We start from the raw sequence: 25,579 nt of genomic DNA on the forward strand, positions 1-25,579 counted from the left end.
TCTCTCATTAAGACCGGGGGGGGCACCGGAGTTGGGCAGACATAATCCGCCCTTCAAACGTGGCTGCCATGGGCTCAAGAAACCATAGTCTCGCAAGGGATCTCCGATAGCACGGGTGAGACAATAGAGTTAGGGCGCCAGGGGCAACTAGTCTTTCCTGCTTCCGTTACCAGCATTCCATTCCAGCGCTCTGGTCATTGTCATAAGATCTCCTCTGGTCAGGAGTGCTGGAATCATAACAGTTACGAGCTAGGAAGCCAGTTACGGCAGCTCATTATTACAGAATTTGGCGTGCCTATATAGGTTGGTGTGAAGCTCGGAAGTTTCTGACATCATCTTTCGAGTTATCCCGTCTTTTGTTATTTCTACAGACGGGTTTAGATGGAGGACTGCGTTTATCTACACTAAAGGTGCAGGTATCTGCTTTGTCAATTTACTTTCAAAGACGATTGGCTCTATTGCCGTCTATACACACTTTTCTACAAGGTGTCCTCAGAGTTCAGCCTCCATTCATTCCACCTACAGCGCCATGGGACTTGAATCTGGTTTTAGATTTCTTACAGTCTTCATATTTTGAACCCTTACAGCAAGTGGATATAAAGTTTCTCACTTGGAAAATGATTTTTCTTCTAGCCTTAGCTTCGGCAAGGCGTGTTTCAGATTTGGGTGCCTTGTCATGCAAGCCACCGTATTTGGTGTTTCATGATGACAGATCGGAACTTCGGACGAATCCCGCTTTCTTACTAAAGGTAGTGTCATCTTTTCACATCAATCAACCAATAGTAGTTCCTGTGTTGACATCACATTCGGGAACTCTGGATGTGGTACGCGCTTTACGCGTTTATGTATCCCGAACGTCTACAGTTCGTAAGACGGATACGTTGTTTGTTCTCTATGATGCTGCCAAGCTGGGTTGGCCAGCGTCTAAGCAGACCTTATCCAGATGGATAAAACTGACCATACGTCAGGCTTACCTTCATGCTAGGTTACAGCCGCCTACATCAGTAACGGCTCATTCCACACGTTCTGTGGGAACTTCATGGGCAGCTGGTCGTGGAGCTTCAGCGACGCAGCTTTGCCGGGCGGCTACATGGTCTTCAGTGCACACGTTTGTGCGCTTTTACAAGTTTGATACGTTTGCGGCATCAGCATCTAGCTTTGGCCGCCTAGTGTTACAGGTGCCAAACAGCTCTCCCGCCCACGGGGGAAGCTTTGGTACGTCCCAAGAGTACTCCAGTGACCCCTAGTGGATGAAAAAGAAAATAGGATTTTGGTACTTACCAGGTAAATCCTTTTCTTTGAATCCATAGGGGGCACTGGACGCCCACCCAGAGCAGTTTTACCTTGTTTGTGGTAAGTTCAGGGGATCTTATGGTAACACACTCTCACCGACTGGTTCACATTATCAAGTGCTGGTTATGGTGTCAACTGTTTAGTTGTCAGTAACGTTAGGTGTCAACTTTGTTGTTGTCCGTTATGTTATATGTAATACTCCATTATCAACATCTCTATAGTTCCTGTTCGGCTCAGTAAAAAACACTGAGGTACTCGGGGATATGGAGGGGTGGAGTGTTCTAAATTTAAATATTCAGTGCCCTGTTCCTACGGAAACCGTCCATATCCCAAGAGTACTCCAGTGCCCCCTATGGATTCAAAGAAAAGGATTTACCTGGTAAGTACCAAAATCCTATTTTCCCGTCTGGAAAATCAGGAGTCTATACAGACACAAATAGTTCAGTTTATGCAAACCATGGCAGATCGTTTAGAGATTCTTCACACGGCTATTAAAACGGCTTAAGTCCAGATTCCAACTCCGGTTGTCCCAGTTACCACTACGGCTTCTCCTGTGACGTTGCCTACGTCCCGCTTGCAGTTACCCTCTCCGAGTAAGTTTGACGGAACTCCAAAACTTTGCAGAGGATTCTTGAATCAATGCGAGATCCAGTTCGAACTGTTGTCCGCCAGTTTCCCATCAGCTCGTTCTAAGGTTGCATATATTATTGCCCTCCTCTCCGGTCAGGCTCTGGAGTGGGCATCACCATTATGGGAAAGAGGTGATCCTATCCTCTCTAATTAGAAGGAGTTCGTATCATCCTTCCGGAGAATCTTTGATGAACCAGGCAGAACCACCTCAGCATCTTTGGAGATTCTCCGTCTACGTCAAGGTTTACGTCCTGTCAGTCAATTTATTATTCAGTTTCGCACGTTGTCTTCAGAGTTAAATTGGAATGAGGAGGCCCTGATCGCCGCGTTTTGGAATGGACTTTCAGAGAGAATCAAGGATGATTTAACCATCCGGGATGTGCCAACTAAACTGGATGAATTGATTTCTCTCTGTAACAAACTTGACTTACGCTACAGAGAGCGATGTTTAGAGAAATCCAGGACAGAGCGATCCAGTCCACGTTATCATCCTAGGCCTCGACAAGATTCTTCATCACAGTCTCCGGTAACGACAGAGGAACCTATGCAGATTGGGCGCTCTCGCCTCACAGAGGAGGAACGACTTCATCGTCGACAGGGTAACCTCTGCATGTACTGCGGGTCCTCCGAACACTTAGTTAAATCCTGCAAACTCCGGTCTGGGAGACTCTCGCTCCTAGCTTATTCAAGGGAGGTTAAGCTAGGAGTTACTTTAGAATCACGTCCTGGGAAAGAGCCGACTTTGCCTATTCATTTAGAGGTTCCAAGTTCTACAGTTAAAGTTTCAGCCCTCCTAGATTCCGGGGCAGCCGAGAACTTCATCTCCTCAGCCTTTGTCTTACGGTCTAAAGTTCAAACCATGCCTCTGGAAGCAGCAGTTGCTGTTACAGCAGTGGATGGAAGTCGAATTCCAGATGGTATATTTACTCATCGAACCGTATGTCTCAAGATGAAAGTTGGTGTGCTCCATTCCGAATACATCTCCTTCTACGTGATTCCCAAAGCCTCTCAAGATGTGATACTTGGTTTACCTTGGCTACAGAAACATAATCCACAATTTAATTGGCAAACCATGGAAGTCCTTTCGTGGGGTAAATCTTTTACCAAGGACTGTTTAGCCTCAATTGTACCTCTCCGGTCAATTAGCCTTCCCGACCTACCTCCGATGTATCAATCCTTTGCGGATGTTTTCAGTAAACAAGCAGCAGACTCTCTAACCCCTCATGGCGAATGGGACTGCCCAATCGTCTTGGTTCCGGGCAAAACCCCTCCTAGGGGACAAATTTATCCGCTATCCATCCCAGAGACGCAAGCTATGTCTGATTATATACAAGAAAATCTAACCAAAGGATTTATCAGACCATCCTCTTCACCTGCAGGAGCCGGATTCTTCTTCGTTAAGAAGAAGGACGGTGGGTTACGACCATGCATAGATTACCGTGGACTCAATGAGATCACTGTGAAAAACAAGTACCCATTACCCTTAATTCCAGAATTATTTGACCGGGTAAAGGGAGCTACTGTGTTTGCAAAATTGGATCTCCGAGGGGCCTACAATTTAATCCGCATCCGGGCAGGGGACGAGTGGAAGACTGCTTTTAATACCCGGGATGGGCATTACGAATACCTTGTAATGCCTTTTGGTCTTTGTAATGCACCTGCAGTTTTCCAAAGCTATGTGAATGAACTTTTTCGTGATCAACTCTACAAGTGTCTAGTAGTGTACCTGGATGATATCCTAATATTCTCTAGGGATATAAAGTCTCACCGTCACCAAGTTAAAGAGGTACTGACACGCCTGAGGAAAAATCAACTTTATTGTAAGTTAGAGAAGTGTACTTTTGAAGTATCTTCCATACCGTTCCTTGGTTACATCATTTCTGGATCAGAGCTATGTATGGATCCCGGTAAGGTACAAGCTATCCAAGATTGGTCCACTCCTACAACTCTCAAGGGGATTCAGCGATTTCTTGGCTTTGCTAATTTCTATAGGAGATTCATTAAGAATTATTCTACGTTAGCTGCTCCCATCACAGCCCTAACTCGCAAGGGAGCAAATCCTACGAACTGGTCTTCTGAAGCAATCAAAGCCTTCTCTGATTTAAAGCAAGCCTTTGTGTCAGCCCCCATTCTTCGACAGCCTGATTTGAATCGTCCCTTTCTACTAGAGGTGGATGCATCTACAGAAGCAGTAGGAGCTGTGTTGTCACAAGTCTTTGAAGATAAAAAGTCCATCCCTGCGGATATTTCTCCCGTAAGTTCCTCTTGGCCGAACGTAATTATGCAATCGGTGAGCAAGAATTACTTGCCATCAAGTTGGCATTTGAGGAGTGGAGATACCTTCTAGAAGGAGCACAACATCGCATTACAGTATATACTGATCATAAGAATCTTCTATATCTGCAGTCAGCTAAGTGCTTGAATCCACGACAAGCTCGATGGGCGTTTTTCTTCACACAATTTAATTTCAAGCTCACCTATCGTCCAGGGTCTCAGAACAAAAAGGCAAATGCCCTTTCTCGGTCCTTTGCTTCTTCTGAATTAAATGATGCTACCACGAATCAAGCCATTGTGAATCCTACGTCCTTTTTAATGACTCGAACCTCTCCAGTTCCTCCACCTGGCAAGACCTTTGTCGCCACAAATCTTCGAAAATGGCTGCTTACCTGGGCTCACTCCTCTTCCTTCATGGGTCATCCTGGGGTTCTAAAGACTCTCAAATTTATTCAACAGTCTTATTGGTGGCCACATCTCAAAGCCGATGTCCAAGAGTTTATAGCAGCATGTCCTAAATGTGCCCAACATAAGAGTCCAAGAAGTTCTCCACCAGGTTTATTACATCCATTATCCATACCCAAACAACCATGGACTCATATCTCAATGGATTTCGTGACCGATCTACCTCCATCAAAAGGGCGAAATACCATTTGGGTGATAGTAGATCGATTTTCGAAAATGGCACATTTCATTCCATTAACTGGATTACCATCAGCCCCTTTACTAGCCAGATTGTTCATCTCTGAAATCTTCAAGTTGCATGGCCTTCCTCGAGAGATCATCTCTGATCGGGGAACACAGTTTGTGGCCAAGTTTTGGAGGTCCCTTTGTTCATCTTTAAATGTCAAGTTGAATTTTTCTTCTGCATATCATCCTTAGACAGATGGACAAACTGAGAGAGTAAACCAAGACCTTGAAACATTTATCCGGCTATATATATATCGTCCTCACAGGATGATTGGGTTGACTACCTTCCATTGGCAGAATTTGCTCATAATAATCTCTTCCATTCGTCTTCAGAATCTACGCCCTTTTATATTAACTTCGGCTTTCATCCTCGTGTGCCAGAGTTCCATCCATTGCCAGCCCTAGAGGTTCCAGCAGCAGATCAAGAGCTTCAACGTCTATCTAGAATCTGGAGTTGTGTGCGTAAGTCGTTGGTCAAAACTTCAGCTCGTTATAAATCTTTTGCAGATAGAAAACGTAAAGCTGTACCGAATTACAAGGTGGGAGACCAAGTTTGGATTTCTACTCGCAATCTCATGTTCAAAGTTCCTTCTAAGAAATTTGCTCCCAAGTTTATTGGTCCATTCCCCATTGTAAAGGTACTCAACCCTGTGTCATACAAAGTCAAGTTGCCACCGTCTTTGAGAATTCCTAACGCCTTTCATACATCTTTATTGAAGCCTTTGATTCTCAATAAGTTCCGTACTACCCAGTCCAAATCTCCTAAAGTTCACTCTTTGCAGGATGAGGAATTTGAAGTTAAAGAGATTGAGGACTCACGTTCCCGATATGGACGTTTACAGTTTTTGGTCGACTGGAAGGGTTACGGTCCGGAGGAGAGATCCTGGGTTTTCTCTGAAGATGTTCATGCTCCAAGACTGGTACAGAAATACCTCTCCAAAAATCCTGATAAGGTTCAAAGGTGTTCGGAGACCACCCTTAGAAGAGGGGGTACTGTCACGAACCGGTCTCTCACCTCTGCGGGTTCTGGGGTTCATCCGTTGCCAGTGCGGTTGCTCGAGGTGCTGTGCGCCCGTGTGGGGACGCGGCGTGATCAGTGGCACAGGTAATGCAGAGTCTGGGAACTGGGAGTGCGGGGACCAAATGGCCTAAGGCACTGCGGTGAAATTGCACTTGTGAAAACACCTGTGGGCAGGTGTAAGCCAATCCCGTGCTTGTGCTGCCTTTAAGTAGGCTGGGATTACGTTACTCTGGGCCAGTGCTTTGTTGTATCAACGCTGTGCTCTAGCTCTGAGCTCCCTCCGTGCATTCCTGTGTGATTCCCGTGGTCCAGATATCGCCTCCGTTCCCAGAGGTCCGTCTGCAGCCTTCATTGCTAAAAGATCCACCGGCTCTCCGCTGTACTGTCAGTTAATTGCACACCTACTGGAAACAGTTGGATTCCCAGAGTCTTGCATGAGGTTACCTTGTCTGCCTGTTTTCAACCATACAAAGTTTGGAGGATTCCACTACTCTCAGCTGTTCGTTTGTTCTACTCTGCATTTAACCCTTGTCATCTGCTACAGTTTCACAGTGATCTCCGGAACCCGCAAGTAACCCAATTCAGTACTTTTATTTTTCTATGTTGCCATAACAAGGATAATTCTTCACAGCCTCTCAGTTAACTCTCAAAACTTCATTGCAAATCCTTACAGTTATTTCTTCATGTCTGCATTACCCAGTTGAACTCATTCTACAGTTCAGCATCAAAGCTTGTTTATATTTGGACAATTCAACATTTATTCATCAGCTTGTTTTGCATACAGTTCCATGAACATTTCTTTTATTTGTCTTTGAGTTTTATCCTGCATATTATTTCTGCCATTCCTGCAATACTTCAGTATAATATGATAATTAACAACTTGTCGTTTAACACTTTACTGAATTGTTATTTTTAATAAATATATGAAACGGAACTTTCTTCGTCCTCCCCTGCTTCCATTTCCCACCAGCACCTACACCTGTGGTTGGTCCCGGGTTAACGGATTCACAAAAACACCCGGACCTGATACTTTCCACCCAATCCTGCACCAGTGATTCTGCACATGATTCCTGTAACCTATCAACAGCTAGAGAGTCCTATATAAAACTTTGTCTGTCCATTGCTTCTTGCCAGAACAACTTCTACAAGTAGTGTGTCTTCCTGGCTTCCATAGAGTGCTGTTGTTCCCTATGTTTTACTACCTCAGTTCCAGTGTGTTCTATCTGCTGCTGAGTACACTACCAGTGCCAGTTACCATAGCTCTGAGTCTCTCCACAGATTCCAGTGTGTTCTATCTGCTGCTGAGTACAGTACCAGTGCCAGTTGCCTGTGTGTAAAACAGCACTTAAGTAGTTCAGGTGTAAACTGTCTCGGATCCTCCAAAAGTAATGTGATGTACAACTGGATATTGCTCTATCCATCAGCAGTTGCATAGTGAAATATGAATGACGCGTTTCACCACACTTTCATCAGAAGCATGTGGATGACATTAGACAACCACCTGATATTGATGACAAATTACCAACAAGACATCAGCACCATTAACACGTTAGGCAAACACTTTACAAACTATTTTTTTTCTTTCTCCTATGGATCACGGTAAATAATAAAATTTCTTTGTATGCAGGCCGGGCATCACAAGTATTTCTCTTTTGTCTTCCAGTTTGACCATTGATGATTTTACAGAGAATTCTTGTTCACAGTTAATGTCGGCAATAACCGGTAACCAATCTCTACGTCAGTTTTCTCTGTGTAGTAATAATATGGATGAATCTCAATTTGGTGCATTGCTGACAGCGCTCTCAAGTCCGAAGTGCAGTCTATCAAGGTTTATGTGAGTACTACAAATCCATATAAACTACAGGAAACATTGTATCGTAAATGAATTTAACGTTTTAAATTTTATTGGCTTGCGCATGCCCAATCTATAGATAAAGGGACAGTTTTTATGAGGACATTTGTGGGATCTCTGGCCCACTCGTGCACCTTGATACGTTAAGATTGTAAAATGCTGAAAAGCCTTTTGCCGAAGCATTAGGATTCTGGCGGGGGCTAGTAAGATTATTGCTGGGGCTAGGATATTAGAGGCACATTGTGGGGTGAGTAGAAAATGATGGTGGCAGGGAAAATGCAATAGCAGCTGTGCAGCTACTCGCATGCGATAATTCTCCATAGGGTGTACCGCAAATTTCTCTTCACCAACTCTGATCAGTTGAAAAGTTGGTGAGAATCCCTATTTTGGGGTAAAAATGTTGGGACTTGGTTCATAACCTAGTTTACGAAATGACCTAAACTTTTAACTTATACATTAAAACTATTTAATCTACTTACTACAAAATATAGTGTGACAAAGAGGGTATTTTGCCACGTTCTGATGCTGAGAACTTGGCAAGGGGCAGACAGGGTGAAGAATATTGCTGATTACTACAGCAAAGGTCTGACACACATTTGCACTACCTGGGTGTGACTGATTGGTGTGTGTGAAGTTTTAAAGGGTTGTGGGATCCAGTGGGCGGGGCTTCCGATGTTGACTAGCAGCCGGATGACAGGACAGAGAGGGGCGGTGGGGCTTAGTCAGTGTACAAATGTGATGATATAACATTTGTGAGGAATAAAGAAGCCACTTGAAAAATCAGTTCCTTGTAAAGCAGGACATTTACAAAGTGGTTTCAGAAGTTTACAATAGAAACTATTAGCTGAGGTTAAAATCATTTTAACTTTTTTTGATATTTTAAGTCAATGCCTTTATTTTACCTTTAATGTTACTATTACCTACTAAATTATATTATATATTTAAACAATGATCTTCATGTTAACAAGGGTTTTGAAATAATGTAAATATAGAGACTATGTAACACATGTTAATGTAAATATAGAAACACTTCCACCAACGTTTCAGGTCTGCACAGTGCTCTCTCCTCAGGGTGTAACAGCCTGCTGTTACTGTCGGACGACATAATGATTGCTAACATTGCAAATGTCTAACAAATAAACATGGGATTGTATGTGCACATTTTGATCATGGTGTAGATGCCTGTCTGCCACTGCAAGGTGACTTCCTGCACCAGGGAATATACACTATGTCATAACATATAATTTACTAGCCATGCTTATTATGTTAGTAGTGTCAGCAAGAGGGGTCAATGCACAATCAGAAATGAATGACCAACTAGTGCTGCCGATAGTCACCATCATTTGTTAGGGTTAGAATAAGGGTTAGGGTTACCATAAGAGTTAGGGTAGGCATAAGGGTTAGAGTTAGAGATATAATAAGGGTTAGGGTTAGCATAACGGTTAGAATTAGAGTTGGGGTTATCATAAGGGTTATAGTTAGGGTTAAAATAAGGGTTAAAGTTACCAAAAGAGTTAGGGTAAGCATAAGAGTTAGAATAAGGGTTAGGGTTACCATAAGGGTTAGAGTTAGGGTCAGTATAAGAGTTAGGGTAAGCATAAGGGTTAGAATAAGGGTTAGGCTTATCATAAGAGTTAGGGTTAGAGTTAGGGTCCGCATAAGGGTTAGAGTTAGGTTGGCATAAGAGTTAGGGTAAAATAAGGGTTAGGATTAGCATAAGGGTTAGAGTTAAGGTTAGAATAAGGGTTAATGGTAGAGTTAGGGTTAGAATAAGGATTAATGGTAGGGTTAGGGTTAGAACTAGAATTAGAGTTAATGGTAGAGTTAGGGTTAGAATAAGGGTTAATGGTAGAGTTAGGGTTAGAATAAGGGTTAATGGTAGAGTTAGGGTTAGAATAAGGGTTAATGGTGGAGTTAGGGTAAGCATAAGGGTTAGGGTTATGCTTATGACTTAAGGGGCGTTCAGTGAGGTGTCATTAACAGAACTGTGGGTTATTCAGAGATGGTTGTAAGTGTAAATACCCCTGTTTCCAGGCGATTCTTTTTACAGATGTGTCCTCATGCGTCTAACCTCAACACGCCATGCAGCGTGACACCTGATACGAGTCTAGCTCTAGCTCCTCTGCTAGGGTCGGGTGTCTTATCGGGTTTTTTACCTTGAAAATGGGTTCTAGTTAATGAGGACGTAAGAGACTGAACTGATTAATGTGATAATGTGACACTTGTATATCTGTTTGTGGCTTAGTCTGTATACAAGGCACAAAGGAACTTGGAATTGAAGATGGCAGCGGCTGCTGCATCATAGCACTTTGTATACTGATTTATGGGCCCTACACACTGGCAGATAACACTGCACGATATGAATGTTCTCGTTCATAAATGAAGCAGAACTCGTTCATATCGTTCTGTGTGTAGGCACCAACGATTAACGATGTGCGGCCCCGCGCTCATTCATCGATGGTGCCCCGTCGCTTATGCATGCAGGCCAATATGGACGAGATTGTCCATATTAGCAAGCAGTGCTATGGAGCCGGGTAACGGGGGGAGTGAAGAAACTCCACTCCCCCCGTCACCTCCCCTCCGCCGCCGGGTTGCCCATCGGCCGTATCCGCCGTCAGGCATCTCGGCAGCGGATCAGTATGTGTGTAGGGCCCATTAGACTCAGTCGCGCACAGATATACAAGTGTCACATATCATATTAATCAATGCTGAAGATCTGAAAAAAGACGCTCGGAACTAGCAGAGTCGCACTGAACCTGGCACGCCTAGAGGTTCTGTTTGGCATGACTGCAGCAGTAATGTATGAGGACACATCTGTATGTTAGGTGCAAGTGCCCCCTGATGATAACTAGTACCAAACCAACTGTACATGTAGGGGGCAGTCGCACCAAAAGTTTCATACAGCACTAACCCTATACAAATTGAAAACACGCAGTTGGGGAGCACATACAGTGCGCCTGGTTTCCATCTGTCTCTGAATCAAATCGCTTCTCGCCCTTTTGGCTAAAATCAAGTATAGCATCTGTGCATTAAGCTCATTATCTCATTATTGTACGTTCTCTTGTGTTTCATTCTCCAGTTTCGTTAGTTATGGTTGTCATTTCATATATTGCTCACCAGCAAGTGAAGATCGCTTACAGAGAGAACTTTTTATAAATCTGAACAATGCGGAAAAATTTAGTTATGTGATTGCAGCTTTGTACAGTCCAACATGCAAGGCGAAGGATTTGAGGTCAGTCTATCTATCTATCATCTATCTATCTATCTATCTATCTATCTATCTATCTATCTATCTATCCATCTAGATCTAATATATATCTCATATTTATCTCTTGCTAATTGAAGTCCCTGGGGCCTCTCAACACCAAACCAAGCAGTCACTTGTCCCAGGTCACTGCAGACTGGACAAAGCCCTTTCCCTCCCACTACATGGCTCCCGCCCCAAGGTCTGGCATGTTTATAAAATTACATGTAAGTTAATTTTCTTAAATGTGAGAACAGTGGCGGTGAGAGGGGGGACGGGTACTCTTTACCTGGGTCTGCCCACTCCACCCCTGTTGCCTCTCTCTCTTCAGCCCAGCACACGGCACATGCTGTTGTGTGCACTGGGACATGGAGAGAGGCAGCTGCAGAAATCGGTAGTCCTCTCTCTCCCTGCATCATGGATGGGGGGTAAGCGATCCAACCCACCACCCCCCTTCCCTCTGAAGCCCCCTCCTCCTTCTGTTCTGCCACCCATCGGTCCTCACGCTGCCACCCACCCTGTCTGGGCGTGTTTGCGGCCACATAGAAGTTCAAAGTTTTTATATTTCCTATGGAGGGAGCCTGGCCACACCTCCCCTCGATGGCCACACCCTCTCCCCAGTACTTGGACCCGGCACAGCTGTCAGCACCCATGCGTGGAAACCCTTGACCACTTTTTTGTTTTTTTACTGTGACCCCCATCATTTCGTTACCTGCCCATCTGCAAGTCTTTCCACCTTGATCTGTACCCCTTACCCCCCCCCCCCCCTCCCTTCCTTCCCTGCGGATTGCTACTCCGTCTCTTTTATGTACCCATATTACAAACTTGGTACCGGGGACGGATCTAGAATTTTCTTTTAGGGGGGGCGGTTTACTGTTTAATCTTGACTCCTCCCCTCTCAAGTCCCAACTCCTCCCATCTGCAATCCTAACTCCTCCTCCTCTCAATTCCTGAAAAACTGAACTTTTTGAGTGAGACTGAGATAGAGCTTTGTGATTGTTCTATGTACATGTGACTGTGTTGTGGGGTGACTGTAATTATTAGCCCTAGTACCCACACACCAGCAAGTGAGGGGCAAATGCTCTGTAACCCTTGCTTTCCTGGCTCCTCTGTGCTGCTGTGGTATAAGCTGCAGCAAATCGTTCTGCCTCAGGCTCTCCCTGGACAGCTCTCTTCTGCTTAAAAGTGGGCGTGGCTATGACTGTGTTAGGGGGGGGGTCGCCCCCTTCGCCTCCTCCCCCCCTCCCTCCCTAAATGCGGCCCTGCTTGGTACAGTACATTATTGTATTGTTTGGTTTGGTGTATAGCTGGAACATTTTGTTTCTCTTATAATGGCAGATGTACGAAGCCTTGGAGAGAGATAATGTACCGCCCATCAGCTCCTGTCATTTTTCAGACACAACTTGCAACATGGCTGTTAGGAGCTGATTGGCCGGTACTTTATCTCCGTCCACTTTATCTCTTTCCAAGGCGTAGTACATATCCCCCTATACTGTTTCAACTTCATAAATTCTTGTTTCTGGTTGTTCTTATTTAATCATATGTCTGGCTGCTGCATTATTTCTTATTTATTTACAGTTTCTTATATAGCGCAGCATATTCCGTTGCGCTTTACAATTGGTCGTTTCCTTTTTCATTGTATGTGATTGATTCTTGTTCCAGCTCATAAATATAGCCATTTAAAAAAAAAAAACACATAAAAAAGGAAAGATTTCAAAATCAAGGTTTATTCCTTTCGGAAACAATGCGCCTATCCGATAGATCCACTTAATTCTAGCCTTAGCCCATTTCAGTTGGCTAAGGCCGACACTAAGTGGATCCATCGGTTAGGCGTGTTTATAAATACATTTAGGTTTGTCTGGTAAAAGGTTTATCAACACTTGGGCGTAAATTTACTAAGTGTCGGGTTGGGATTAAATTCAGAGCCGATGGGAATCACCTCAGTCCTGCAAAATACAGCATTTAATAAGCATTGATTTTGATGGGCAGTTGAAAACGTCCAGCAATGCCCATCTATTTGGAAACCCCTGTTCTGCTGTGAATCTGGTATCCCTAGGAAAGTGGGGTCCCCTCTTCCTGCGGACAATCATCCCTGGACTGTTATCCGCACCGCTACGGTTTCGGTGTGGAGGTAATTATATAATAAAAGTTTAAATAATACAGGGGTAAATGTATGAAGCAGTGATAAGAGTGGAGAAGTGAGCCAGCGGAGAAGTTGCCCATGGCAACCAATCAGCTGCTCTGTATAATTGTATAGTATGCAAATTAGAAATGTTACTTCAATGCTGATTGGTTGCCATGGGCAACTTCTCCACTGGCTCACTTCTCCACTCTTATCACTGCTTCATACATTTACCCCATTGTTTGTTACAGGTGGACTACAGGTCTCAGCAAGTAGCCTAGGCATGATGGCACTTGTTGAACTAATTGCCACTCTTCTACCCTGTCAGCTGCCCCGACTAGGTCGGCCTAGTGCTGGTTTATGGAAAATAGGGCTAACCGCACACCATTTCTCCTATTTTTTAAAATAGTCGCAGAGGCTCGGTGCTGGTTAAGGGTTAAGGGGGGACCCCACACAATCTCTTTATAAATATGTGCACATTTAAAGCTTATTACAAAAATGATCCTGCACATAGTAATCTGTTCAGTGCTTGACACCAACTCGCCTATTATTTAGGCATATGTCCAGGTTCAAACTAAAAAGATGTTGTACTGTTTTCTAAAGTCTGCCTTTTCAGCGGATGCCCATTGGATTTGGGTTTAGTAAATCATCGGATTGCAGTCCTGCCGGCAATCTGCCGCAGAAACCAAATGCCACATTTACTGAAATTCCCCTTTGGTCTTTTTTCAAAAATGTCCCAGTGTTTATAGATATTTTTTTCAAATGTCTTACAGTGGTTACACACGTGCCTAATTGTACTAATCTACACGACTCTTATCCTTATAATTAGTCATCTTCATTATAATTAATATTATCCTTTATTTATATGGTGTCACAAGTGTCCATACTGTAGTGCCGTACTGAGAAGAAGTTACACTGAAAACACAAATGTAAAAAGTACAAAACTAAAAGAATATATCTTAGTGGGGATGCGGTCACATAACTGCCGGTCGGGATTCTGGCAATCAGGATGCCGACACCGGGATCCCAATCACGGACAATGTCGACGCTCGGCATGCTGACACACAGGGACTCTTCCCACTCGTGGGTGTCCACAACACTCATTGAGTGGGACTAGGACCTGTGCCGAGCGCAGCGAGCCTACAAGGGTCTCCATTGTGCTTGCCCCCCCCCCGCGCCACTGGCATTCTGGCGGTTGGGATCACAAGGTCAGTATGCTGACCTCCTGGATCCCTGCTGCCGGCAAAACAAACCAAACCCATCTTAGGGGATAGATTATACTATTAAATAAGACCACTTTGAGTCACAATAAACCAGGGTCACCCAACGACCCATTCCCCTGGGGTGGGCAGACAACTATCATGATTGTGAATGTACTAGGGACATGGATAGTGCATGGAGGCAACAAGAGGGAGGAGGGCCCTGCTCGTGTGAGCTTACAGACCAAGGTAGATACCAGTGACGTGCAGTGGGGTGAGGCAGAGCCTTTCCTGTCATACTTACATTTAAGCCAGAGTTTTGACTGAATAAAATATATGAAAAATACTGATAATTTGTTTGAAATATCTTCTTTGCATTATTCTAATAATTTTTATAGCCCAAACTCTGGCGTAAAAAGTCTATGGCAGGTGAGGCAGTGCCTCCCCTGTGTTTCCTTTCCACACATCTCTAATCAAAACTCACCAGATTTCCAGGAGTTTATAATGCTGCACCTGTGTATAATGCCTAGATGTACCATTTGGCTCATATATTGCATGTAAATCTGGCTCTGGGGTTAGCCAGTGCCTCCTGAGCCATTTAGCTCACCGCATGTCCCTGGTAGATACTAGGGTATAACTGAGAGTTGAACTAGGAATGCACACTTGCACCAGCTCCATACCTCCCAACATGACCCTCTCCAGTAGGGACAAAATGCTCTGCTCCTGGACTTTCCTCTTAATTTATTATTGCCATCACCTGTGCTGAACACCTTTCTTATCCATTATCCTGTTCAACACAGGTGCCGGCAATCATAAATTAAGAGAAAAGTCCAGAAGCAGAGCATTGTGTCTCTCCTGGAGAGGGTCATGTTGGGGGGTATACAGCTCTGTTCCTGGTGCAATAGATCTGTATGAAAACAAATGGATCTCTATAGACGCACAGGTATACATAACCCACAGTTCCATCAACACCCCATCACTACGTATGAATGTCCTGTTACCACACAGTTATGCACCATCACTCGCAAGTGGAGATTCAACTGAATTATATAGGGGGTCATTCCGAGTTGTTCGGTAGCAGTTTTTAGCAGCCGTGCAAACGCTATGCCGCCTCCCACTGGGAGTGTATTTTAGCTTAGCAGAAGTGCGAACGAAAGGATTGCAGAGCGGCAACAAAATAATTTTGTGTAGTTTCAGAGTAGCTCAAAACCTACTCAGCGCTTGCAATCACTTCAGACTGTTCAGTTCCTGTTTTGACGTCACAAACCCGCCCAGCGTTCACCCAGGCACGCCTGCATTTTTCCTGTAACGCCTGCGTTTTTCCGAACACTCCCTGAAAACGGTCAGTTGACACCCAGAAACGCTCCCTTCCTGTCAATCACTCTGCGGCCACCAGTGCGACTGAAAAGCTTCGCTAGGCCTTGTGTGAAACGACATAGTTCGGTGCTATAGTACGAAGTGCCATTTTTTTTGCCTGATCGCTGCGCAGCGAACGAAAGCAGCTAGCGATCAACTCGGAATGACCCCCATAAACCTTTCAATCACCCGCAGATTAGGTTTACCATACTATCCCTTTAAACCGAGACGCTCAGGAATTACACAGGTTCTGTGGCTGCTGACGTCAAGCCTGCATTTCACCTGGTTGTAATCCGCCACAGAACCTGTGTAATTCATGTGTGCCTTGGTTTGAAGAGATAGTATGGTAAGCCTAGCGTAGATGCATGCGCTAAACTCCAGAGCATGCACAGTGCAAAAACACACAGGCCTATCCGCAAAACATGACTACAGAATATGTTGATGCTATATACTACAAATAAAAGAAAATAATTGTTTAGCAGAATACAATGGCACTTGTTTCATATAACTATCTTTGTCCTCCCTGCACCTCAGTGTGATATTGTACAATAATACGGATTACAGCATCCACGCCCTCCCAGGAGCCGGAACCCCTTCCCAGACGACGTATGAGCTGGTTATACATACAAATACAGCCTTTTCTTCTGTGATCTCAGTGCTGAGTGATATAGCATGCAGGATGGAACGTTTAAAGTGAGTATATCCGATTTATACAGAGTTCTATATATTTATTATTACATGTGAAGCCAAAGGCGGCGCAATGGAGACAGACAACTATGATGAGTGGGGTATAAGTTATGAATGGCGTATATTCTGAGCACAAGGGTAAGAGCAGTCCGTGTCATGAAGAAAGTGTGTAAGCACGAGGGTCTGATACTAGGCCGGAGGCATCCACAGCCATCTGTGCATCTTTTGCCGGTGGCACCATGAAAACTTGCTCCGGCCCCATGCTAGTTGCATCATCTCCAGCTGAGTACGGCCTCCAGCCTGCGAGATTAAGAGTCTGTGTATGCATCCGCTTCAGCAGACGGCCCATGTCCGTGCATCCGCAGAATAACCAGCCAGTCACCGCACACACAGTTTGGACTAAGGGTGACTATCAGACACATGGTTCCATCAATTTTCGTCTGCCCTATGACAATGGTTTTTCAGGTTGATGCCCTGAGTCCCACACCAGGTCAGTGTCCGTGCTCCACTTGCACATTCTATAGATCTCATTTGTGCACGCGTCCATGTGCAACATCAAATGGTTTATCTAACAGTGGTTCCATACCATCTCTATGCATTAAATGGTGACAAGTATTTGATGCCGGTCTTCTGATGTTCCTCCTGGATTGTGAGAGGAAACTAGAGTACCTAGGGAGAATATGCAAACTCCACACTGTTAGGGCCATGGTGGGAATTGAATCCAAGACCTCAGTGCTGTGATGCAGTAATGCTCACCATTACACTTGTATATGCCATCAGAAAAAGTTGTCTCATCTCCGTCCACATATGCACCCCCGACACTCCCATGATGCCTCAGTTCTATGTGGCCTCAGGGTCACCGCCCATTTTCTGTCCAGAAACACACATTTAACATAAAGCGCAAGCTGTCAATGGACGGTCATTTTGATCCGGATGTTCAGTCTCCTTCCGTGTGCACTTACCTGGCCTGATGCATGCACAGTCTGCAATTGCTTTCTGCGGCACATGCACACTTTGCAGATATCAGCGAGATTCATCCACTGTTAGAGTTTGGCCCGACTCGGAATCTTAGCCAGACCGGATAGACCCAGACATGAGCCATAATCAAGCTGTAGGTTTGCGTTCTGTGATGCGTGGGTATAAATGGTGTATAACTCTTTTGTATATAGATTGTATGTGTCATGTGGATATAAACTGTGCAGTATATCAATTGTGGAACAATTGTTTTTTTCTTTGCTTTTCCCCGGCAGTGTGAAGAGTAATATCCTGGAAGTGGGAGATTACCCGCAGCTGACAGCTGCAATAGGTGACAACCAGTCGCTGAGGACACTGATCCTGTCTGGTACAACACTGGTGGCTTCTTATTTCAGTGACTTGGTGACCGCTCTGTCCAGACCAACCTGCAGGATCGAGGAATTAATGTGAGTACAACTTCATTTTGGCAGCAAAAGCTATTCTGTTATTTGTAGTACATTATCCTACTACATCTCCCTAAGTTTGCATGTTACACAACATCCTCATCATTAACATATACATAAAGAGTCTCCATCTGTGTGCACTTACCTGGTCTGGTGCATGCGCAGTCTGCGATTTGCTTTCTGATGCACATATGCAGTTTACAAAAATCCGCGAGAGCCATTCACATTTGGACTTTGGCCCGACACAGAATCTTAACTAGACCAGAGAGACCCAGACGGCGGTATGTATAGTCTGCGCTAAAGACCATAATCAACCTGTAGGTTATTTAAAGCACACATTTCAAAATACTGTCATACCCGGGATTCAAACCCATGACCTTTCTTATTGCAGTTAGACACCTTACACATGGAGCCTTTTTCTCCTGTATGGGAACTGAGAGTATTGTGAAATGTGGGCCTTAATTAAAGGTGTGTGTGACTGAAGGTGCTTAGGGACGTGAGGGTGAGATGGGGCGGCCAGATGATGCTGGGATTTAAAGAGAAGGAAGTTGCGAGTAAGATTGATTGAAACAGAAAGTTGACAGGTGCTGCAGAACAGCGCCCCCTGCCTTGTGGTGCACCACACTAGGTACAGCCCTGTCTAAAGACATACAGTGACAGAAGTGCACTGTGTGCAGACACTGGAAGTTGCCATTTCAGTTGTTAGAATATCAGACACGGCATTATCATACAGTCACATCTGTGCACACTCTGATTCAGGCCCTTAAAGTTTAGTTAGGCAGCCATCGCAGGCAGCAAGCTGTTGAAAGCAGAAAACTGGTGTCATTTTAGTTGCTGACCCAGCCAGCAGCATTGATAGGCACCAGGATAAATGTGATAAGTTACTATGACTGTGTTTGCACTAGCTAGCATGGTAGCTGACCGTAAGCTGCTCTCCACTAACTGATACAGTAGCTAATAGTTACATGTACTATGATTTCGTCCCTGTCCGGCGGTGGGATATCATGTTCTTTGCTTCTTCTGGCCATCGGCGGCATTCCTGAGCATCGGCATCTCCACTGTTTACAAACACTCTGACTGCATGGGTACGGCCATATTGGATTTGATTAAATGAACACTCCAATCAGATCCCAGGAGCTGCACTCACATGACCACTGCTGCCAATTGAAGAGGAGAGTGCCCTATTAAATCAGTCTCTGACTTTCCCATTGCCAGAACATAGCACTTCTTAGGAGATAGGCTGTCTGATGACTCCTCAGGCCTCTCAGCCAGTGATCTAGGGAGTCTGAAGTAACAGACAGTTCAACTTATTTCAGACTCCTCTGATCACTGGCTGAGAGATCCGAGGAGTCATCAGCCTGACCACATGTGAGCTGCGAACCCAAGATGGTCGTGATCCCCACGGTTTGAGAACTGCTGGTCTGGTAATATACTGGTTGAGATGTATTAAATGGTTCATTGCTACAAGTTGTCTCTTAACTGATGCTGCATTTAGATCGCAAATGCCGGATCCTACCCGGTAAGAGAAACTTGTCCTTACCGGGTGGGATCCGGCATTTGCGCTCCGTTGCAGGCTTTCCGACCCGGCAATATACTGGGTCGGTTGCCATAACAACGGAGCACGCAGCAGCAGCAGGGGCGGGGGTGGAGGCGGCGTCGGGAGATGAGCTCATCTCCAGCGCCGCCTCTCCCTATCTGGTGATTGGGAACCGTGTCGCATCGACACGGCTCCCATTCACACCGCATCTGACCCGGTAATCAACCCGGGTAAAACCCTTCTTTTTTACCGGGTTGATTTACCGGGTCAGGCGACCCGCTAAATCGGCCAAGGACCTTTCACATCGCACACTGACCCGGTTCGACACGGCAATATGCCGTGTCGATACCGGGTTATTTGTGCGATGTGAAAGGGGTATGAGTGTTATTGTGCTTGACTCATCAGCCTCAATAACTTCACGTCTGAGTCACCAGAGCATCACAGGGGCTGTATGGTTATACAGTACTTAGCCCAAGAGGGATTGATATCATATTATCATATTGACTGCTTATCTTCTATCACCTATATCCTGTTATCTTCAATAAAACCTACTCTGGTTTGGAATCAACATGATGACTGACCTCTTTGCTCACATATGCTATCTACCTACCAACTTGTAGGTATCTGCCAATAATACTCTCCTCTGTTGTCTATACTCCATACAGGCTCCAGGAAACCAGTCTGGGAAATGAGCACCTGCCCATGCTGGCTTCTCTAAGTAAGAACCTAAACTTCACTCATGTGGACCTGAGCTGTAACCACTTCTCAGATGCTGGCTACCACCACATCGAGACACTGATACAGAGCTCAGCCAGCCTGAAGAAGATCCGGTACGTGGAAAACACCCAGATATTCACTAAAGGGATGTCCTCCGGTCAGGGGGAATTTGTTACACCCGTTGTAGGGGTGACCACTCAGTCTCTCAGGGATAATTCATTTTATCTATAAACGAAACTACCGCTCGCTCTTTCCTTCCAGCTTCCCACCGCTGACACTGACCACAGACCTCACTGAGGGATAGAGGAGGACAATTAGTCTAGATCAGTGATTTTCAACCTTTTTTTACTCGCGGCACACCGAACAATATTTTAAAATTGCCAAGGCACACCATCAGTTCCCCACAGAAAAACAAAAAACACTTTGGACCTCATAGTCAAAAATAAAATAAAAAAATCCACACATACATTGGCCTACACAGAAAAAACAATCACATTGCTCCCAACATAAATCCTATTGCTCCCCACATGAATTCTTCATATTGTTCCCCCCATAAATCCATAAATCCTTATTCTTCCCACATAAATCGTATTGTTCCCCACAGGAGAAAAAAAAATAACAAATATTGCCCCCTACCGGTCAGCTGTCCTCCTCCCTGTCCCTCAGTGGCGGGGATTGTTCATAGTAGAGTGCTGTGAATACTGAGCAGCAGGCAGGTGTGGATGTGGGTGGGCAAGGAAAGCTGTGTATGCAGGCAGGAACTGGAAGATGTGTGTGCAGGTGTGTGGGCTGCCTGGGTCATGAGACGCGGCGTCCGTGACCTATGATATCACACCGCCGCGTCTTCAAGGCATACGTCACGGCTGGAGCACGACTGATCCTCTAAGAAGGGCCTGAGCCAACAGTTCACTCTGAAGGTTCAGGAAGCTGGTCTGGCTCCGTGGCACACCTTGCAACTGGTCGCGGCACACTAGTGTGCCACGGCACACTGGTTGAAAAAGCCTGGTCTAGATGATAATAATGGTGGGAGAAGGGCCGTGAATGTGCAAATGTAGAAGGTGCGGACAGCATTTGTGTCCACAAAGCTCCAGTTGTCAAAGCTTGTCACACAAATCCGTGTACAGTTGTGCAAATCACAAAATACCACAGCTAGTGCTCATTCACTTACATACAGTAGAGTGTAGCAATGAGCTAGCTAGTTGGTTCTCTAGTCAGGGGTGATACCTCCCATCCTTTCCACATACTGTATGTCTGCTCCCAATCAACACCAAACCCCGCCCCAATAGGCCCACAAATGCCCACGTTTGTGTGGATCCACCCATTTCTGTGCAAATCCCACCCATTTTGAAGTTCGCCATTGAGGACTGTCTGTATAGATAGTTGTGTTTAGATTTAACTTCAATTTAATACTGACAAAAATTGTAATATATTTACATTTGTATGAATTGTACTAATCGCACTACCTTGAATTCCTTCTCTTAGGGTGGATTTCAACAATTTTTCTGAAAGTACAAGAACACTTTTAAAAAATCTTGAATGTGAGAGGCCAGGTTTGGAGGTTTTCGTATGACTCCTGGACATCTAGAATCATTCTGGATGGACATGAACACACAGAGTCCGCTGGGCGCTGACTTATGTAATGAGATGGTGTTTAGAGGCCTCATTATGGGGTGGATGCAGCTATATTCGCAACTGCATATTCGGATAAAGCGGATATACAAAAATATGCTAATGCTGCAGCCACGGAGATTTGTACAGAAATGTCCACCAACAGCGTCTCAGATAAGCCGCTTACATATAAAAGATTCAACACCGGTCGCGCATTGGTCGCAACTTCTGAACAACCCTATGTTGTATCAGAATGAATGTCGGAACAAAGACATCTGTGTTTTTGTGCAGGACTAATCAGCCTCAATAACATCACATGTCTGAGTCATCAGACTTAAAGGTCAGGCTGATTAGACTGCAGGTGCATATTGTTTACTTGGCTCTATAAAAGAGTCTGCTTGTGCCCATGCCTGTCAGTGTTATTGGAGCATCACAGTGCTATATGGCTGTCGTACTTAGCCCAAGAGAGATTGATTCCTTTTCAGGTTGGCTCTCATCACATCAGAGCAGTACTGAATTGCTTTCGGCGAGTTGGATGCTTAGTTATTGGGAACCAATGTGACCTGTATAATGAATCAGACCCTTAGTAATTATATTGATATATGTTTTATATTTGATTCTAAATAAAATGTAATACTTATTTCTACTGATATGTTAGAGTGTAATGTACATTACAAAATAATATAAGCAATTTTGAAATCATATCAGAACTTTTTAAATTAGTGTTTGATGGGGATTAATTTTACAGCTGGATGCCTGCAGCATAGGTGGCTAATCCTCCTGATAATTTTCCTTTGAATAACTCCACGGGGTCATTTACGTAGTGTTTTGCTTTGAATAGCAGTGTCACTTTAGGTTTATGGCATATGTAAAGAAAAATCCAAATAAGCAAATACTGTATATACGGGAGGGGGGCAGAGAGAACAAGGTACAAATATAAAATATAGGGCAGAGGGGACAAGCCCAAATGAAAAAGTATTGTCACAGTCCTGACTAAATCACTCATGTTCTGTGACTTACCTCAGTATTTCCTGCAAGCCTGCATCTGCTCTGCAGCCCAGTATACTTTGCAAACCTGCACCTGCTTCACAGTTCAGCACACAAGCTGCAGTGTAAACGCCTAATCAAGTCACGTGTGTGAGAATTTCTCTGTTCAGCATCTGATTCTCCATAGTGTTCTGCTTCCTGGTGTTTAGGCTTCAGTGTTTCCCAGCCTGCTGGGCATCAATTCAGATCAGAGCCTAACCTGGATTACTGCTGTGACAGTTTCTGATTACCTGACCATTATTCATCCACTCCTGAGCCAGACAGAGACTCCCTTGAATCACCTGACTCTAGCCACCAATCATCAAGCACCAAGGGGTATAAGTAAGGAGACCTGAGTTTCAGAATCTGCCAGTTCCATGAGTCACACAGCTCAGTGTGTGAGCCTAGTAGCTGAGTTCCCCAGAGTTGCAGTTACCTTAACACCTGCAATCCTTTGTACAGTTGCATTCCAATCCGGTTTGTCCTGTTCCAGTCCGGTTGCACTCAAGTCCGGTTCCAGTACAGTTGCATTGCAATCTGGTTTGTCCTGTTCCAGTCTGGTTGCATTACAATCTGGTTCCAGCCGAACCTTGCACAACATTGGTCCTGTTAACCCTCGCTCATCACCCTGCCTGATTCTGCCACTCTAGCCTGTGTTTCTTACCAAGTAATGAAAGTGTTATATTATTACCTGCAGTATCCATCCAGTACTCATCCGGTTAATCTACTACTACACTCTTCCCTACTACATTCACTATCCTGTCATCAACACCACAAGTCCCTGGTGTTCCAGTGGTCCGGATACGGCTCTCTCTGCTGAGACCCGGTTACGACTCCCGGTCAGGAATTGCTCTTACCTCTGAATCCCACTGTTTCCTCAGACCAGCCAACTCAGCACATAGTCCTCCAGTTACCGGCACAGACTACACATAGAATCCGGGTTCACAAAACAGTCATGACAAGTATATAGGAGAGGGGAAATATAGGAGATAGAGGCAGAAATATCCTAGCCCAGAGGAAAAAAAATATAGATGGTCAGGGTGCAAAGAAAGTAACACAAAAAAAACAGGCCCAAATAAGAAAAAAAAGGGAGATTGGGGGGAGGTGGGAGACCATATTAAAGTAGCTTTATGGGGCGAGTTGTGGTGGGGACACTGGGTATCAAACAATGGGGGGGGGGGTCTTTGAAGGGACTAGATAGAATAGTAGGGTATGTAGGGTTCTGGAGAGGAAACTGATAACATGTGACATAACATTTGTGGCTACTCTACTGTATGTGAGTACTGGGATATATGTGAGTATCGCCTGCTAATTACAAAATATATTTAGCTAAAATGCCCCCCATGCCTTTTCCTCCTAGCCTGTAATACATAACTGGAAAATAAGTAGTTTACCCAACTTACAGGTGGTGCAGAGGGGATGCGAGCCAGATGACCAATCAAAAACCGCAGTCATTTGATTACTGCTGGTGATTGGCCCTCCCATTCAAGTGTTCGGCCATGATTTAGCCAGTACTGTGGGAGAAATGGGGAAGCCCCCTTGGATCTGGATAAGGAGAAGCCACACCTTCAGAAAATATTTTCCTACCATAGGTGGTAGTGCTGCTTTAAACAAAATGGTTTACTTATAAAATGAATGCAAACTTGATTAAAAATAATATGCTATTATACCTTGTATTCTTCTATATATTCAAATGGTAAAAAGCTCATTATATAATTAAAATTGACAATGAAGCGTCATACACAAAGATCAGCCAGTCCAAAACAAGAAAAGCTGAGTTTGGCCACCCTTTATAATATTAACCATATAGACAATACCAGAGGACTTAATGGGGTGCAGTTACTCCCTTACCTCTATCAAGGTAGGTTCAATCTCTAAAACATTGTGTCTTTCCCTAAATTGTTCTACCCTCTACAGGCTTCACAGCTCCTTTTGACCAGAAACGAACTCACACTATTCATCATCTGTTTGCTATGGTGTCTATCTATTGACTGTCTAACAAGATACTGTCTATCTTTTATACCACACCCGCCCCACACTAGACTGATGTAATAAAATCTATGAATTTACCAGAGTGAGTTTAACGGAATAAAGAAGGGCACGTATACACTTTGTATTAAACAACAAATTACGTTGCACTAAACATCGGGAATATAAAAACTCTGGCTGTACAAAACAAGCGAGACCGAGGCAACAGCTGGACACTGCTTTCTCCTTTTCAAGCTTTATTAACACTCTAAAGCAGTGGTTTCCAAACTTTTTTGAATCACGGCGCCCTAGAATATCAGAATTTTTTTCACGGCACCCCTAGGCCAAAAAATTCTTACTGAGAAATTTAGAAAGAAATATTACATTAAGTAGATCGCGTTTATATGTCATTCTTAGGGTCAGTTGTGTGGTGAGGGACAAGATTTGCTTCTGTTTGTCCACATATTTTATGACTGGCAGCCACCAGCACTGGTTTTGCCTATTATATTGACCATGAATAATTTGAATTGGTCCTGGACCACCAACCCGGGGCACCCCTGCAAGTGTCCCGAGGCACCCCAGGGAGCCACGCCACACAGTTTGGGAACCTCTGGTCTAATGTCATCAATGCACATTTGTTTTTGTCAGTACATTTTTAACCTCTAATTTTCACTGCCATATCTGATCACATTGTTATTATCACAATATTTCAGGATATTATAAAGTGTGCCCAGGATACAGTACTTTTCTCTCTTTTCTAGTCCTAGCACAAATATGCAAACGCCTCTGCCTGATTGACAGGCAGAGGCATTTAAAGGGAGGGAGGAGGGCAGAGGCGGCCAGCGTTCGGGAAAACGGGGGCGTGTTGTCCCCATTTTCTGGGAGTGGTGAGATGCAGTTACCTTGGCCCCGCAAGCTGCGTTGTGACGGCAAGGCT

The 25,579-nt window shown here is 44.5% G+C and overlaps 1 protein-coding gene across 1 annotated transcript in view; it reads left to right on the plus strand.

Annotated features, from left to right (window-relative positions):
- The window catches only part of LOC134980794 (uncharacterized), a 377,631-nt gene that overhangs the window by 62,455 nt on the left and 289,597 nt on the right, over window positions 1-25,579 (plus strand). Inside the window, exons 8-13 of the mRNA XM_063947760.1 lie at window positions 7,572-7,742; window positions 10,840-10,992; window positions 16,216-16,374; window positions 17,619-17,789; window positions 19,989-20,153; window positions 21,523-21,604. Of these exons, the coding sequence (XP_063803830.1) occupies window positions 7,572-7,742; window positions 10,840-10,992; window positions 16,216-16,374; window positions 17,619-17,789; window positions 19,989-20,153; window positions 21,523-21,604 (901 nt within the window). The remainder of the gene's footprint in view (window positions 1-7,571; window positions 7,743-10,839; window positions 10,993-16,215; window positions 16,375-17,618; window positions 17,790-19,988; window positions 20,154-21,522; window positions 21,605-25,579) is intronic.

Source organism: Pseudophryne corroboree, chromosome 12, assembly GCF_028390025.1.
Source record: "Pseudophryne corroboree isolate aPseCor3 chromosome 12, aPseCor3.hap2, whole genome shotgun sequence".
Taxonomy (NCBI): Eukaryota; Metazoa; Chordata; class Amphibia; order Anura; family Myobatrachidae; genus Pseudophryne; species Pseudophryne corroboree.